Here is a 17,690-nt window from a genome sequence, read left to right as displayed (position 1 = left end):
ACGGGTTTTATCTGCATGAATAATGATTTCTGTTTGTCATGAAACTTTTGGGGGCTTTCCTAGTAGATATTTATTTTGTTATGCTTTCAATATGGGAGAAGATTCCACTGTTACTCAAAATTAAAGAGTTAGTTCACCCAAAAATGAAAATTCTGTCATTAATTACTCACCCTCATGTTGTTCCAAACCCGTAAGACTTTTGTTCATCTTCGGAACACAAATTAAGATATTTTTTGATGAAATCTAAGGGCTTTCTACAAGAGACTTGATCGCTTTATATGATGAACAGATTCAATTTAGGCTTTTATTCACATATTTTTATTTCAGTTTTAACATACTAATACTGAAATAAAAATAAATTAAAGCTAAATAGATATATTAAAAATAAGGAAATTACTAAAACAAAAATCAAAACTGAAACTGGAATTTTTGAAAAATTCAAAATATTAGTATTAATAAATATATAAATAATACTAAAATAACACTGAACGCATGACGTAGGCATCAGTTAACCAATGAAAAATTTGTAGGTTTGTCCAGATGTGTTTTTGGAAATCCAATTGACCCTTCCCTACATGCCGCTTATGATTCTGATCCTACCTTATTAACTAACATTAATAAAGGTTAATAAATGCTGTAAAAAATGTCGCTCATTGTTAGTTAATGTTAGTTAATGCATTAACTACTGTTAAAAAATGATATCTCAATGAAAAGTTTTCTGATATCAAAATTCAATTCAGCCCATGTAAGAATAAAGGGTGTAACAGCTAACAACAGTAACTGAGGAGGGCGGAGCTTAACGAAAGGTCAGTTCAGTTCTTTCCACACCCTCAAAATGCATCCTATCCATCAAATGCTGTCTTTAATGTGTAAATGCCTTTACACTCCATCTTGATGGACAAGGATTTGCGTCATAGTGACAGGGCAGGTTCCTCAGAGCCATACAGAGGGGCAGCTGTGTTCATACCCATTCCTCACACCCCACTGGCTCTTTTTAACCATCATTCTCCACCAGCAGGAAGGAGCAGGCCACTCTGAAAGACTCAATCCTGTTGTTCTCTCTCCTTTATTTAAGAGCAGTGTGCAGAAGCAGGCATTCCTCCAGTGCTGGTTTTGATTGTCAGTTAACTTCTCTCAAACTCCACCCATTGGTCTTCTCTAATACCCACACCATTCAGAAACATCTAAGGCTGCTTATTCTGAGCCTTACACCCTTTTATTACCCATTTTGTCAGCTTTATTCCCCCTCACTGTCGCGATTTATATACCTCCGTGTTCTTTCCCACCACAGCACAGGGACAAGGAAAAGTTAACAAGGTATAACCCACATTAGTGCACCACGTTGCCTCTGAATACCTCAGAATACCTCAAGAATGAACAACTGCAGGAAAACCGCCTCTACACCAAAACAGCATTGTGCTAAAGGGCAGGAGTGTTGAGCTCTCCGATTAAAGTCAACATGAGTAATTTCTTTTAAAGCAGTGTCGGTCTGTTGTGTCCGTTGAAGATGAAATGTCAAAACTGAAACCTTGAGGAGGGAAGCGGTTGGGTTTTTACTCATAACAGTTGGTTGTTGATATTTATTACGGTCCTGTCATGCAGCTTTGCAGGATGCTATCCAGTGGCTGATTGGCTCAACTGAAGGTGTCAGGGGGAATAAACATGTTTATCAGATAATAGCACAATCCTGTCCTGCCCTGAGAGAAATCTTTAAGTTTAACTGATTTTTTTGCTTATTTGCATCCTGCTTTGCATCAGAGAATTACCAAAAGATCACTTTCCCTTAGTAGTTTGTACACGCATTCCAGCTTTGGAAGAGCCAGATTTTCATGCCATTGGATGAACCTCATATGTTTTTAGTATAATATTTTTATATATCAGTGTATTTTTAGAAGTGTGTATGGGCTTATTTATTAGCTACTCTTTCATGCTCCTTGATTGTAGTTCAACTACTAATTTCAAGTAAAAGTTTAGATAAATAATGAAGTAATGAAGCTTCCTCATCAATAACCAATTTAAAATATAACAGAAGGAAATGTACTTATGATGTGTGAAGTAAAGCTTGGCTGTTGTGTGTATATATATATATATATATATATAAAAAGGATATGTCCCACCCAAACTTTGTTTCAATTGGAAATAGTCAAATGTTAATTTATGCACATGTATGCCAGACACTGATGAAATAAAGTTAAAAAGGCCCAAAGAAAGATCATATTTTCCAGAATGAGCCACTGGAAAGATCTGCTTGTAGCTAGCAATATGCAGATGGAAGGAAGTAGCTAAAGAAAGAGAATGAGATCACACATAACACTTAGCCTCACTATTGGCAGAACATCTAGTGGTGTTTTATTTCAAATGTATGCTGGTTTATAAAATGTGGAACAAAACCTTGAAATTAGTTGTCTGTTTTTTGTCATCCAGGTGAGAGTTCATCTAGACAGCTTTGCCGAAGAAGTCGGAAGAAAGTTACAGACAAATGAACTGCTGAATGAATGAATGTTCAATGCGTGGGACACCCAGGAGACATCTCTCAGCATGCTTGATAACCCTCCATGAGAATCCCTGAAACAGACATTTTTGCTCTGTGAGGTAAAGCCTCTATGGCCAAAGATATCTGATAGCTGGATTAGGAGATTGTCGCTCGGTTCCTTTGAGCACATGTTCATAGGGATTACAGATCCAGCCAGTGGCTGAGAGGCCTGGAGAACTGGTGTGGTGTGCAGGCGCCTGCTCGCTGCCTGTTAATTATATCCTCTCAAAAGAGTTGAGTGAGGACAATTACCGTTACGAGATCATGTGTGAACAAGACCTTTTAAAAAATACCAGTAAATCATTTCTGGCAATTTACCGGTATGAGAAATTGTAACTTTACCAGTAAATTACCAGTATGATGCTGTGTGTGAACAAAGAATGAAGATTACCGGCATGAGCATGTACGAGGTCCGAAGGCGCTTTGGGCCAATCATACAGTTCTTATGGAGATGACGTGATTACTGCATGACGCACCATTTACAACAAGCTCTGCTGCTTTTTAATAGTGTGTCTATGTAAATGTGTGATAGATTAACATCTTTTACCGTTGTGCCACATTTCGCAGCTTTTTCATCATGTTGCCTTTGTGACCCTGCTTTCTTTTCCGAGTGGTGCAGGTATGACGTCACTTTGTAGGCCAACCCGGAAGTTAGCGGCGCACGGGTTCCCTCGATCGAAAGCCTATGCATTTTTCCTATGCTCTGTGTTTAACACAGGGTTATGACACTTACACGTTTTGTCCATCAAGATAATTTTCACAGATGAACATAACTTTTATGAAGTTTGAAGCCTAAATGCAGTCGCCAGAAGTAAAAGCTAAAGGTAGGCTATAAACGAACTACACCACGGTCGCTCGACTTCAACGTCACCATCACTAAGCTTCCGACAACTCTTTCAGTTTTTATCTAAAAACATTTTCCCAGCAAGTTTGAGTTAAAATAGTTTATAAGAGTACAATTATGAGCATCATGAGGCTGTAAAAGGAGACCGAGCTTACCTTTTCGCTGTGATGACATTTAATGTCCCTGACTGCCTGTGTAGTCCCATTTAGCCACTTGTTAGCAACTGCCTTTTTTAAGACACATAACAGCTTAAAAAAATCACAAATGGGGTAATACTGATGCATTTTATGTTGTAGAATAAAACGTGAAACTGTCTTGAGCTTGCGTTCACCACAGACCTTATTTCAGCCATTTAACCAAAATCCCATTCAAAAAACCCATTGACTTCGCGGCGATGGAACTGGAAGTGCTAAAATGCTAACTCACTTCTGCATTTTAGCCTACAAAGTGATGTCATACCTGCACCACTCTATAGACCTTGTGTAGCCCCGCCCCTTTTCAGCGCTGCGCTCGTTGTCTTTTGTCTTCCGGTTTGTATTTCCACAGCGATCTTACGTATTTATGAATGAACTGCTCGTTTTAAAATCTTCCCGGTCTACTGACATTTGTTAAGACATCTGCTTTAAACATTACAGTGCTCACGATAACTTTTATTAACTCTACAACAAGTAAATCCACTTCACCAGCTAATTATCCTTTGACAGCGATGTCAGAGAAATTTTTAAGAGCAGAAACCAATCGTGCCACACGAGTCCTGAAAAGTGAAGACAAAGCGTCTCGATCGCCCCCAGGTGGCTGAATGCGGTATAGATCATAAACCCCGCCCTCTCCATGTAATGCAATAGAGTACCTCAGGGATGTCGTGTTTTTGTAGGCAAAACCCGGAAGCGAGTTAGCATTTTAGGACTTCTGGTTCCATCGCCCAAAAGTCTATGGGTTTTTTTGAATGGGTTTTTGCTAAATCGCCTGAAATAAGGTTTGTGGTAAACAAAGCCTCTAAATATTTTCACGTTTTGATCTATGATATAAAACACACCAGTTATAACCCACTTGTGTTTTTTTTTTAAACCTTTATTGTGTCTTAAAAACGGCAGTTGCTAACAAATTGCTAAAATGGACTACTTCCTTTGGCAGGGACTTTAGACGTCATCATGACAAACAGGACATTTGGACAGCATTTCTCATGAAAAAGTGGATAAGTATTCATACACAGCACAGATCATAATCAGTGATTATGTTTTAAATAAAGTTGTTTTCTAAATAAAGTTTGAGAAAGCTTGGTGGTGGTGACATTGATCCGTGACCATGGTGTGCTGTAGTCCATTTATAGCCTACTGTTAGCTTTTTATATCTGACGACTTTATTTAGGCTTCAAAATGTATAAATGTTGTGTTAACTTGTAAAGATGATCTTGACAGACAAAATGTGTAAGTGTCATAACCCTTTGTTAAACACAGAGCTTATTTTTTGCGATTTTCCAAAAGTCTATGGGAAAAATTCGATCGAGGGAACCCTTGCGCCGCTAACTTCCGGGTTGGCCTACAAAAACACGTCATCCCTGAGGTACTCTATAAAAACGCGGGTTTTGACGTCATGTTTGACAGCTGAGATTACAGCTTCTCTGAGCGAAGTTGTCACTGAAGCACCAACAGACTTTTCTCTGGACCTTCGGGAGGACATTGGAGCTTTAACTTTAATTTCTACATTTCCAGAACTGTTTATTTCACACCAACATAATGTGTTGTTCTGCAGTATTAACCGATTTTGCGGGAGTGTGGGCGGGACCTTGATATCAAGGCTCCACTTCGCGCTCACTACTGCGCAGTCTCGGCTCCAAGTTCACTATGCGCAGACTCGAGACTCAAGATGTTAGCGCCATACTGACACACTGGCGGCTTCAGTTACTACAATGGAAGAGAGTGAAGACGCGTGCGTCGTCCATCTTTTTTTACAGTCTATGGCAGAAACGCATTCTGTGTGATCATCCCTGTCCCTCAGAAGAAAAAAAATGTTGTCAAATTGAACAGATAGTGAAACTGAGGCGCTTTTCCTCTCCTCGGTGCTTAAAGATCATTTCCGAGTCATTTCCGATGACTAACATCACAGAATTTACCAGCATTTTTGTGCTGCTGATGTGTGAATCGTCTCTTAACGGTAAAAAGCCAGAACACCGTTGCTTGTGTGAACAGCATATTTGTGTATTTACCGGTAAAGTCATTCCAGTAATTTTACGGTTATTTACTGGGATTAGGCCTACTGTGTGAAAGGCGCTACTAACACTAACAGTGACTGAAAGTAAACATTTAAGATTACAGCAGTGACTAGCAGTGTTAATGCTAATCTTAAATGTTTACTTTCAAATTTAACATAAACGCAACCTTGCTATTGCTTGTTAAATATTCAACCTTTATCTAGATAATCGCAAAATACCTAATTTGAACAAGCCCCTAACTACTGAACTTTATTGTGCATCTCCACAAACTACATAAACAATAACAGTGCTCAAAACACCTCAACCACATAACAACACGTTAAAATGAAAACACCTTAGAAACCACACAACAACATTCTAAAAATGCTCAGTATGTCTTGGTAACCACATCAGATTTAAAGATGATAATGCTGGTGAAAGTAACATCTTTATGAGAAGAGTTATTTCTGTAGAGTCGGCAGGAAGCTTCTCTGATCGCTATCTAACAGAAGCTTTCACTATGAGTATGCAAGACCTTCTACCTCATTGAACACAGTTTTGTTACCTTTTTTAATCAGAGATGAAACATGCCACTGGATTTGAGTAAAAAACATTTCTGCTTAGAGACAGATAATATCAACTTCGATATGAATGTAGCTTGAACAAAAACGAAAATAAAAATACAAGGTGTTTATTGCTCAGTTTTGAGAGTTCAAAAGGTTTGAAAATGTAAGGATATGAGGACCTTAGGGCCCTCTGACTCATAAAAAAAAAAAGTTGCCATCTTCTTTCCAAGAAACCGTGCAACGGTTGCTTTGCTCAAGCAACCATTTATTTGTCTGGTGAACCACTATGTGGCTTGTGGCCTGATGTTTTTGCATTCAGTAAAACTCTTGTGTTTTGGTTGGGCTCTCTAGGGTGGAACTGGCATTGTGAGATACATCAAGGTCAAGCGTCAAAGAGTGCAATCGCTTGTGTTTTAATCCAAAACTTCATTATAGATCTTCTGATTTTTTTTTATTTTTTTTTTGTTTTTTTTTTAAACTTTAGAGTCATTTTCCAGTCTCTTTCGAACTCAGACATTGTGTGGTCTGACTGTATTTCACGCATCAGTGCAGAAGCAGTCAAAACAGACCTCAAGGTCTTAATTACAAATGTGAATTTGGCACGAGGATGAGAACGGAAATGGGTTCTTTTTCTAAAGCTCGGTTCTCGGTAATGTTTGTCATACCAACCAGCTAGCAGAACTCATTAATAAGCCCTTCAAGTTGATGAATGGCGTGGATGTTTGGGTGTAACTTACACATATATAACCCTCTCTACAATTCTGTGGTCATACGCAAGTAGTTTTGGTTATGGTACAGACATCTTTGTTTATATGCAACACTAAAGACGTAATGTTTTGTGTACGGATGGGTTTCTTTTAACTGATAACTACCTCTGTAGTATTTAGGCAGTTATCTTTCCTTCAGGCAGATTACTTTTCTCTGGCTGTCTGCCCTGCAAAGAGTGCTTTGCATAATTCAGTCTTGCTATCCACTTTAAGTGTGAATGTAGTATTTAGCCTAAACAAAATGATGTTGGGCTTCCTGGAATGCAGACTTCAAGATCAGTACCCATAATCATAGGTTTGGATTATTACAGTATAGTGGGAGCGAACACATGCCCAAATGTGTCTGATGCTTCATCTCTTGTAGACATGATTTCTGACATCTGCAGCCACATATGACACATGGACTGTGTGAAGTCTTTAAAGAGGGTTTTGGGAGAAAGAAATATGATTCAGAATCACTGAGAGAAGGATTTTTGGTACAGTGGTTGATTTTTGGGTGATCCGTGTCTCAGACTTACCATAAAGAATGTAAAAATCCCCTCTCTGCCCTCAGACTCATGGGAAAACAGGCAGTTGTGGCTTAAAAATATAAACTCTCACACCATTAAAATAGGCACAGATGTGACTTAATAAAAACATGATTATGTTTGTTATAAGATCTTTGTGATCTGACTGGAATGTAAAAAATTGTGGTTTTAAAAGTATATTAAATAGTGTCATTGGGGTGTGGAATTAATGTTTGTGGTTGAGTTCTCAAAATATGTTATTAATGTTTGAAGGAATAAAAGGATTTGTATCTTCTTGCAATAACATTTGCAACATCTCTGTTGTTGACCTCACATTTATGTGGAAGAATTCTTTCATCCGAAGGAATCTAAGTCTTCATCATGTATTTATTTATCCAAAGAAAGAAATCCAGTTTCATTTTTTAGGCTTTTTCTAGGCTGCTGCACATATTACTGATTCTGATTGTGAAGAGCATATTATATTCTTTCTCTTTTTGACATTTTCAACGAGACCAGACTCTAAATATAACTTTATTCCATGCAGCTGTGTCCATGCGGATTACCTACGGTAGAGCAGAAAAAAATATTTTTACTAATATTTGGTGCAGTTGTTGTTTTTCTTATTTATTTGGCAAAAAAATAAGATAAAATTCTGATAGATTGTAATGTAAATCAATCTTTATAACAGTATAGCAGACTACTTGCATAAAATGCGTATAAATAGTAGTCACACTATATCTCCCATTAATATGTATATGTATATTATATGTATAAATAAACATTCCTCAAATGCCTGATGCATCATATTAGATACATTTTAACATGATTTTTTTTTTTTATGAACTGATGTATTGATAATCAAGTAACCTAAACTGCTTCAGTCCAATAAATGATCATCTTAAAATATGACAATGTAAAAGTTATTCTTACATTTACTTACATTAAAGATTTAACAACATAAAGACACGTGTGCCACGACTTGAGGGTGGACATTTTAAGAATTATACCAAAAGTTTTTACTTAATTTCTCACTTACCAGCCAGAGTCTTTTACAGTACTCAACATTTGAAGTGGATCAGAAAGTTGTCCTAAGAACTAAGTTGTCCTAAGAAGAAGGTTTTGACCCACTTCAAATGTTGACTACTATATATTAGAACAACTACAGTATATTAAAACATCTAATATTTCTACATTAGAATTTTTAAATGGTCACAGCTCACATCTTACCTCGTACTCCCCTATATATTCGAGGCCTTAGATGACATGACGTATATGGTGTGTTGAAAGGACCGGTAGTGAGGAAATGTTCTTTCCCATGCCATTTGTTGTAGAATAATAAATTATGTGTGAGTGAGACTAAACTTTCAAGTGTGTTTCATTAATTCAGCAAGCAACTCACAACGGGTCAGTGCCAGCACTCGAAACCCATGAGAGGCCAAGTTTGTTTTGTTTGCATGCTTCAGTAACAGTTCACAACAGTTTTGACAGAGTAAGAGACACTGGCCTCTGAACCTCTGTGGTCTGGCAATGATTTTACTCTAAGTGATTGATGCAAGTCGTCTGTGTTGCGCTATAGTAAGTGTGTCTTTCACTGTTTGCCTTAGATGTTGTCAAAAGGGATAGTTTACCAAAAAATGAAAATTATGTCATTGTGTACTCACTCGGTACTAACCAGTCTTTCATTTGAGGATATGGAAGGAAATGTTTTAAAAAATGATCATGCTGCTCCATATGAATCATGTGTGAGAAGTTTTTAATGACTGAAAATCAGGTGTTGTATAATTCTGTTCTGAATTTTTCCTTTTGTGTTTCACAGAATAGAGAAAGTTGTGCAGGTTTGGAACAACATGAGGGTGAGTAAATGATGACAGAATTTTCATTTTAAGTGAACTATCCCTTTAGATCTGAAATGTGTAGTGTGTCAGAAAGAAAACAAACAACAGTGCAGAAATGTTTCTTAGCGAATATGCTGCTTTATTCAAAAGCTGAATGGGGAATTACCAAGGCAGCCCATGGTAACAATATCAGGATTGTGATCCCTGAGAGGACAACATTTGAACAAAGAATCCAGATACTGGACTATAAATTACAGCCATTAGCAAATTTCTGAGCAGTTAAAGAAAAAAAGACATTTTAAAGGACTCATCAGATCTAGGTCTGATCCATAGGTGACCAAAATGCATATAATATCTAAACAATTATGTACAAATACAATTGTTTTAAAATGGCACAGTACATAAATACTGCTATTAAATAAGATATACAGGCTCACCCAATATGGGTCATTCCCACAGAGAAACTGAAACTCTGTTAGGATCACTGTTGTTGCTCATGTAAAGCTCTCACTTAACATGTTTTGTATAGTCGGCATAGTGATGTCCAACTGCCAGGCGTGAAGGAATGGGGAAAACTGTGGCTCTAGGCCAGACCGCTTTGTGCAAAAGGGATCATAGAACTCAGATCTGAGCTATAAACACATCTTAAACTTTAGCTGCCATCTGTTTTAACAATGTACATTGTGTTGACAGTGGCCCTGGTGCCAATTCAAAATTGCTAAGCGATGCTTTACTTGAGCAACCAACAGTTCATTCAAACCAAGCTGTGCAACTCCCACTTTAGTACATCTTTGAGCGAAAGCTAAAAAAATATATATAATAAATCATGCCAAATAATCTCATATCTATCTGCCAAGATTGTGTGAATGCATTGGCATTAAATAATATAAAGATCTAAAAATTTGGGGCACTTGGTACATTTTCACACAGCTTTAAGTTATAACAGTTCAATCACCATAAAATGCCCAGAGGATTTAGGGAGAAAAGTGCTTAATCCTCATACACCACAGATTAAAATAACCTGACAGCATATTTGGAAAATTTGCCTATTGCCAGCACAAAATGTCATAAAAAAAATCTAATATCAATAATAATTATAATAACACTGACATCAAAGAAAGAAATTCACAAAAAATGGACCTTCATTTCATTAATTTTGTCCGGAGTCCTTTAGAACTAAATAATAAAGCACCCATGTTACTTATTTGCTCCGACTATTTTAAAGAATTCAATCATTAAATCAAACCTGAGGGAAAGAACATCCTGAACGCTATTTGGAAAGAATAAAATATAAAGTATGCTCTAATTTGCTAATTAGAATTTAAAACAAAGCATATAAAGCTGGCAAAAGGCTTGGGTATACTAGAAAGTTACATTCTATGAGAATTGCAAATGGGATACAAGCAACAGTAATGACATAAAGCACAGTTGATTGCCTGCAAAGCTTGGCGCTGAAAGCGTCCTTCTGAAAGCCGGGCCCTTCATCATGTCTGAGTTGGGACAGGAAGCTCAGGCACCAGGCAGGAAGGAACAGTTTAAAGTCGGGCCGCACAGCAGCCCAGTATAACCACGGAATGCCGTGCGCCACTGCAGAGTAAATGCAGCGGCCACACGGCTCAATAACACACTGGTCCCTCATGCCTTTCAGATACCGAGGCAGTGAGGGACGAGGATACAACAGAGGGAGCCGGTCGCCTTAATAGGCAACCTGAGGAGGGCACCACGGAGTGTCTGGATACAGCAGACAGTGCACTGACTTAAACCTGAGAGAGAATTTAAAAATAAAAAAAGGTTAAATTACTTACAAGATTAAGATACGAGCAATATCCAAATATGATCTAAAGCGGGGGTGTCCAAGCTCGGTCCTGGAGGGCCACTGTCCTGCAGAGTTTAGCTCCAACTTGACTCAACACACCTGCCTGAAAGTTTCTAGTATGCCTTATTAGACCTTGGTTAGCTGGTTCAGGTGTGTTTAGTTGGGGTTGGAGCTAAACTCTGCAGGGCAGGACAGTGGCCCTCCAGGACCGAGTTTGGACACCCCTGATCTAGAGTGTTAAGAAAACTGTCTTACCTGGATGGGTCCTCCTCAACAGAGAAAGCCCCTTTCATGTTGATAATATTCCTCTTGTTCTCAAACATTCCATAGCTCAATGTAATCTAAATGGAATCGAATGAAACACTATGTTAATACAACTATACTGTATTTTACAGAACCAAGATGTGCCTGTATCAAGCTTTCATTAAAGTTCCTTACCTGTTTGTGTACTTCTGATTTGGACACCTGTTGCAGGTTCTCCAAGTGTGAGTGGAACAAGCTGCTCCGGGTCAAAGGAACCCCAAGAACTGACTCAATGATGTAACCAATGGTACAGTCATCAGGAAGACGGATCTTCTCGGCAGTGTTCATGAAATGGCCACCACTGTCATAAAAAGAGACAAAAGTAAGTCAACATAAAGTCTACTAATATCTTAAAACATTATGTTCTTAGATTTCTATTCTACGATAGTTGAGAAGTTTTTGCACCTTGCCCAAGGGCTCATCTTCAAAGCTAGTCCACGGCTGATACAGAAGCCTGCACCTCCCGTAGCAAACCAGAAATTGACAGGTCTCTGCAATGGAGAAACAAAAACATCAGTTTCTGTTCTTAACGCTCTTTCTTATCTTTACATGTATATAAATATTGAGGATATTTCGGAACACCTACCATCTTGTTGTCCCCAAGTCTTTCTGTGGCTTCAATTGGCCTGTCCAAGCTGGGTTTGCCAATGTACATATCCTGAGTGTGAGGGTAGTTGGACAGCAACTTCACCAATGTCTTCACATTCACATAGTTATCATCATCCACATGACAGAACCACCTAAACCAGACAGAGATATCATTAGAACATCCAATATGGTTTGCTTTAACACTAAAACAAGTCCCCATAATGTAACAATAAGCACGCAATGCTTACTTTTTTCCGGACTCAATGAACTTGTCGTACTCAACGGCCATCTTGCATGACAGAGCCTGGCGGCTGTGGGCAGCAGAGCAGTTGGTGTTGATTGCATGGCTTCCTGTGTAGACAAGAAGATAGGTACTTTGTCAGTGCTCATGTAATACTCCACTTATGTCTATAACTTAAGAAATAGCCATTATCTAATAGGTCAGGTGACTTTGCACGCGCCCTAATACCATCTTCCCCTAACAGCCCAGCCCCCATTAGCTAAGCGCAAGATTTTTAAGAGGATTAGAAGGCTGAGTCTAAACTATGCACATATCAAAGAAAGAATGTCTGCTTCTTTATAGTCTTGTGACTTCCGCTTGAGGAAGCTGCACTCACCAATTTTCTTCTTTAGTTCCTCATCTTCGCCGTCAGTGAAGATGTACGTCTGCAAAAACAAAGACAAAGCCTGGTTAGCTCTTTCAATGGTGTCACACAAGTTCATCAATGAATCACTGCACCAGAGCAAAGACGAAACAGGAATTGGCGTGTTCCAAACTGGAATCATGTGTCTTCGAGAACTATTTATCCCAAGCGGACTGATTAGGAACCATTGTCTGAGTTTTACGCCATGGAAAACTCAGCAAGTTAAACAAGCCAAACTCTTCCCCCAAAAATAAAGGCCCCTTGTTCTTGTTGTCAATCTCTCCATGGCAACTGCTCTGCATCCCAAAGCATCCCAGGCCCAGAACAAAGCGGGGAGCAGACCACCCCACTTACCCCCACCACCCCCAACACTCCACCCCCATTCCATTGCCGCCTCCCAAGTCTTTCCATTCTTCATCCCTCTATCCACTTCAGACATGTTAAAAATGTCCCAAAAAAAGAATGGCCAAGTCGTTCAGAAGAAAAGAAAGGAGCACCATGTCCTATTCTCCCAAACATACTCGGTTTGATGAATATACATTCTCTCCAGTGTGCATTCACTGACGTCTAACCCCTCAGGGTTTTGTTAACGTTAAAATAGACCGGGTGGGATCAGGAGCTCATTGTGGGAGATAAGACAGAGCAGGTGCGAGGCGGCAGTCCCAGCTCAAAGGAGCCATTGAGAAGAAGACGCCACACGCCTCAGACAGACTGATGAAAAGGCGGTGTGCCCTTGGCCATGCACTGCCGTTAACCTGTTTGCTTTCCACCTCAGGTGAGACAGCACCTGCCACCCGCCGCCTTATCACAGCCACGTGTCTGAACAGATCCACCTGCCCACACCCAACTGGCCTTGAACATGTACACCTACGCTACAAAACTGTTCTCTTATGAGCTTCAGCTGTTTTGTGATCTTTATCTCAACAGTGGATTTGTTGTTTGTTGCCTTTCAAATGCCAGCACGCACACACGTGGACTCGTTCCCCCTTTCACACAGTCGCATTTTTTTGAACATTGCCAGATAATGTTTGATTGGTTTGCAGAACAAACTCTGAGCAGATGTTTAGCGCAGCACTCTGGGGCCAAGGCCCAAGGCCTCTGTTTGTTCAGGGAGGGCTGGCGGTTGGGCCGGGTAAAGGATCAGAGGCTGGCGCTGTTTGCGCAGAGTTCCGCTGAAAGGACAGACTAATCACAAGGGCAGCTGCCAAGGCAGGCTGGGCACTGACAGAGAGAGAAACCTCAGAGCTGATTAGTGCATTACAATGTGTGTGTGTGGCCACTCACCCCCAACCCTGCTCCCACTGTCCCTTTGCATTGAGACAATAAGAAGTGGGTAAAGCCGTCACTGGGTAAATCCTAAATATGTTTGCCTGGATTTGCATACAGCTGCAGTGGTTAACTAAAGAGAGGCCTCTCGTGGTACATGGCTTTGTTTCTCGGTTTCCCTTTTATTGAGATATTGTGAGCCAAAATGACCCTTTTGTGGTTTCTTTCATAAATGTTAAGTCTTTTCTTCAAAATGCACTTTTCCCAGCATTCTCAGCACACAAGAAAGGATGAGGGTTTTCGTTCGGTTGTTTGGAGTTCTGATGAGCGGGCAGAGGTTGATACTTCCCACCCCACCAAAGGAAGGTCTGGCATAGGGCAGGGAGAGCATGGAGCCTGGCTGTCTGTCTCCTTCTACCCAGGAAGGAAGTAGAGAGATGCTACTCCCTCTATTAAACCACACAGCCCTGCGCCCTCTACCTGTGCCAATAAGAGACCAGAAACTTGCACAGACTCGTGCCACAACAGCTTTCACCATCTTGTGTTCAAGCCAGAGAAACTACTGCCTTAAACAGTGAGTAATTATGCAGTTAAATATTTCAGATAGAAGTAATGAGGTTGGTCATGACACTTCTTCAGCGTCAAACAAGTGTGCATTTGATCTTAATGGCATTTGGTAGCTGTCTGTGTAACTGGACACCGGATACCACAGCCGCGGCACAGGCTGTTCTCTCATTGTTGTGAATTTCTCTCACTGGGGAAGCTGCATTGTTCCAGAGGGGAAATTTAGAGAAACAGCGGAAGCCAGAAGCTGCAGCGTGAACAATTCAAACTGGAGCAGATCTGACTGAAAAGAATAACCCTATTCAAAAGTCCTGAATCATCAAGTCAAGACAATTATAAAGCATGCTTTTAATAATCTGAAACAAGTACTCAGAAAGCTCTAGGGTTTCATTCTCTTAGAAAAAATACTGATAATTCCAGTGTATTAAGAAGGGTAGGGGAGCTTCTAGCTGACCGTGACTAACTCTAAACAAAGACAAGACAGTTTCCCACCAAGAAGAGCCACAGGCTGCCATAAGTGTCAACAGCAGACACAGATTGGATCTACTCTCAGTGTTTACATGTAAACAGCCCAAGACAGTGAGCTGTTCAGGGCAGCATCTGAAGTAAGTAAGCGGGTTGGAAAGATCCTTCCTACACAAGTTTCAAACCCCTATGAACATGTTCACACTGTCGGTCACGCGTCATCTCACTTGACATATGTGACAAAGTTCCCATGCTGTTGGTCTAACAATGCCTAAACACTTCTCTGGTGCCAGCCATTGTGGCAAGTGGCCAAACAGTACACCGGAGTCCTTGGGATAATCCCCGGCCGTTCAGATGACAATAACTGGGATTTAACATACTCAGGTGTTGCACTGATGAATGTTGAAATAATTTGAGAGCGGCCCTCCATGTGTACATGTGAGGATTCATATAGCTGGCATTAGAGCCATCTTTTGTTCTTTGAGAGCAGGCCACCTGGCATTCATTCTCCTGAAACTCCCCCTTGTATTCTGGGCTGCGCTGGTCTTTTATGTCTGCACTGCTCCCCACCAGCTGCTGCTATTAATCCCTGCTGTTAACTCTCTCTTGTGTGGGTTAACTTCCATCAACTCCTGTACTGAGCAAACTCAGTCTTAGTTTTCCAATCTCGCCTGAAGCCTGGAGTGGCCATATCAGTTTAGCTGGACAGTGAAAGACAAATCTGAGCTGACTGAATGAGTGCAGAAGCTAAAGCTGTCAGATTTAAATTTTCGCTTTCCACATGTTTGATATTCACAGTAACTTCACAGACAAAATGATCTTTATACTCAGACTCTGCGAGCATTGAAAAGTGTTGCTATGGCTGTGTCATATTCAAATGAGAATAATAAAAACCCCCTCTTGTCTAAGGTGTAAGGGAAACTGATTGTGACAGAGCCCCGAGGCAAATTAAACTGACTTTTGTAAAATGTATAAGTGACTACTCTAGGTGGTGGGTAAAATCACTTTGACTGCTCTGTGCTTGCTGCTGTCGAGGTGCCGAGATTGCTTTTGTGCTGGCTGCAAAAGAGGCCTGTTTCTCAGAGCTGTATTTTCATACTGTGAGCCACTCGGCATGCTGCTGAAAAGCCTTTCCTTGCCTATAGATGCTGTCCCTTTGTGCCACCCAGCATCTCTATAACGAAGACTCTCTTTTCCCACCGCTTGGGTAGCTTGACCCAGCCTCTGCTCCAGATCCCCGGTTCCCATGGAGAGTGGGAGACAAGGGGCTGGCAAAGCTTTTCTTTCCCCCTTCAGAAAGACGCTTTGTTAGTGCTGAGAAGGGGACAGCTCTGAAGCCGCTGCTGTGATGCATCCTTAGCCCTGGTGTATTCACGGGGACACCCCAAACAATGGAGCAAGAGGGAAGAAGGGGGGACTTACAGCCACCCATCGCTCTGTGAGCAACACAGCAATTGCTATAGACAGCACAGAGAGACTATGAATATGAGTTTTTTAAATTCTCCCCCTTTTTTGATATGCCACACAGATAAGAACGATGAACAACAATTGTAACCATTTTGGGGTCCTGCTTGTAGATACACTTTGTTACTATTAAGATTATAGATTGGCTGATAAGATGTTTGAGCAAAAAATTTTTACTTATTTTTTTCCACACATTTTTTACTTAATTGGCTACCGATTATTTTTATTATTTGTATCAGGTATGCTAATAAATGGCACCCAAAGGGCCTCTGAAGTGAAACACCATTTCACTACTGTTCGTTCAACAGGAAACAGCTATGTTCGGAGGTAAAGTTCATTAACGTAAGCTACAAAAACGGGAAAAAACTTGCAACCATTTTGATTTATGTATGTATATATGTGTGTGTATATATATATATATATATATATGTATATGTTATTGGCCAATTAAACAAAAAATATACAGTATGTATTGGTACTGAAAAGCAATACTGATCTATCTCCAATTATTACTATTGAAATAAATTATATTTACATATAGCCTATATGTATAAAAACAGTAATGTAACACGTGACTGGATATTAAATACTCATTGCCAAAACTGTCATAAAGATAAGGTTTTAATGCAGACGGTAAGAAAGACGGTACACGCCATTTACCATTATTTATATCACGCAAATTAAATCCCAGTTGTTTCCGACTGATAAAATATGTTGCCTACCAAACCAAAACTTGCAACAAGTTATGCAAACAGTTTGTAACAATGTAAACTGACATACCTGCTGCATGTTTCTGGAAATCCAGGTGTCCAGCAGTAGATCCAGTCTGGACCGGTGAAACTTCTTAGTGGTCTTCACTGCGATGAAGATGTCATCCGAGCTGATGTCCTCAGCAGGCGGCGCGTCTGTCGCCGCTCCGGACGCCTCGGTGGTCTTATCCGCTTCCCTCTTGCTGCGGGTCAGCTTGGAAAAATAGGCAGAGAATCCTTTCTTCCCATTCTGTTCAGGCTGAGCTCCATCATCAAGCTCTGATTCCCCCAGACTCTGCAGCGAGCGCAACCCGATCTCACTCTCGTTCTGCATCCCGTCCATCTGAATCCGCTGATGCTGCGACAAAAATAACAGTAGCGCGAGACAGGTGACGGTCGCTCCCGCGAGGGAGAGCGCAGCTTTCCTGCCGTACGTTTTCAACATGTTTATCAAACTCTAAGAGAAGGACGCTCTCTTTGTTATACACACAGCATTAATCTAAACTTCCCTCCAATAGCCTACTCTAAAAAACAAGCGTGTCATACGACTGCAGCATAGTACCGCTGAGAGAATCTCTTCATTGTAACT

General features: G+C 40.2%; 1 protein-coding gene across 1 annotated transcript; it reads right to left on the bottom strand.

The window, feature by feature from the left end:
• Nucleotides 1–9,358: 9,358 nt before the first annotated feature.
• On the bottom strand, nucleotides 9,359–17,683 carry lfng (LFNG O-fucosylpeptide 3-beta-N-acetylglucosaminyltransferase). Its single transcript, XM_051886225.1, has 8 exons — nucleotides 17,133–17,683; nucleotides 12,567–12,615; nucleotides 12,198–12,300; nucleotides 11,948–12,101; nucleotides 11,767–11,852; nucleotides 11,497–11,662; nucleotides 11,314–11,399; nucleotides 9,359–11,005 (listed from the first exon to the last, which is right to left on the bottom strand). Exons 1-8 carry the CDS (start codon nucleotides 17,544–17,546, stop codon nucleotides 10,939–10,941), a joined length of 1,125 nt encoding a protein of 374 aa, XP_051742185.1. The 5' UTR covers nucleotides 17,547–17,683; the 3' UTR covers nucleotides 9,359–10,938.
• Nucleotides 17,684–17,690: the final 7 nt, after the last annotated feature.

This window comes from Ctenopharyngodon idella, chromosome 3 (assembly GCF_019924925.1).
Source record: "Ctenopharyngodon idella isolate HZGC_01 chromosome 3, HZGC01, whole genome shotgun sequence".
Lineage (NCBI taxonomy): Eukaryota > Metazoa > Chordata > Actinopteri > Cypriniformes > Xenocyprididae > Ctenopharyngodon > Ctenopharyngodon idella.
Note: the sequence above shows the minus strand (reverse complement) of the source record. Positions and strands in the feature narration are given on the sequence as shown.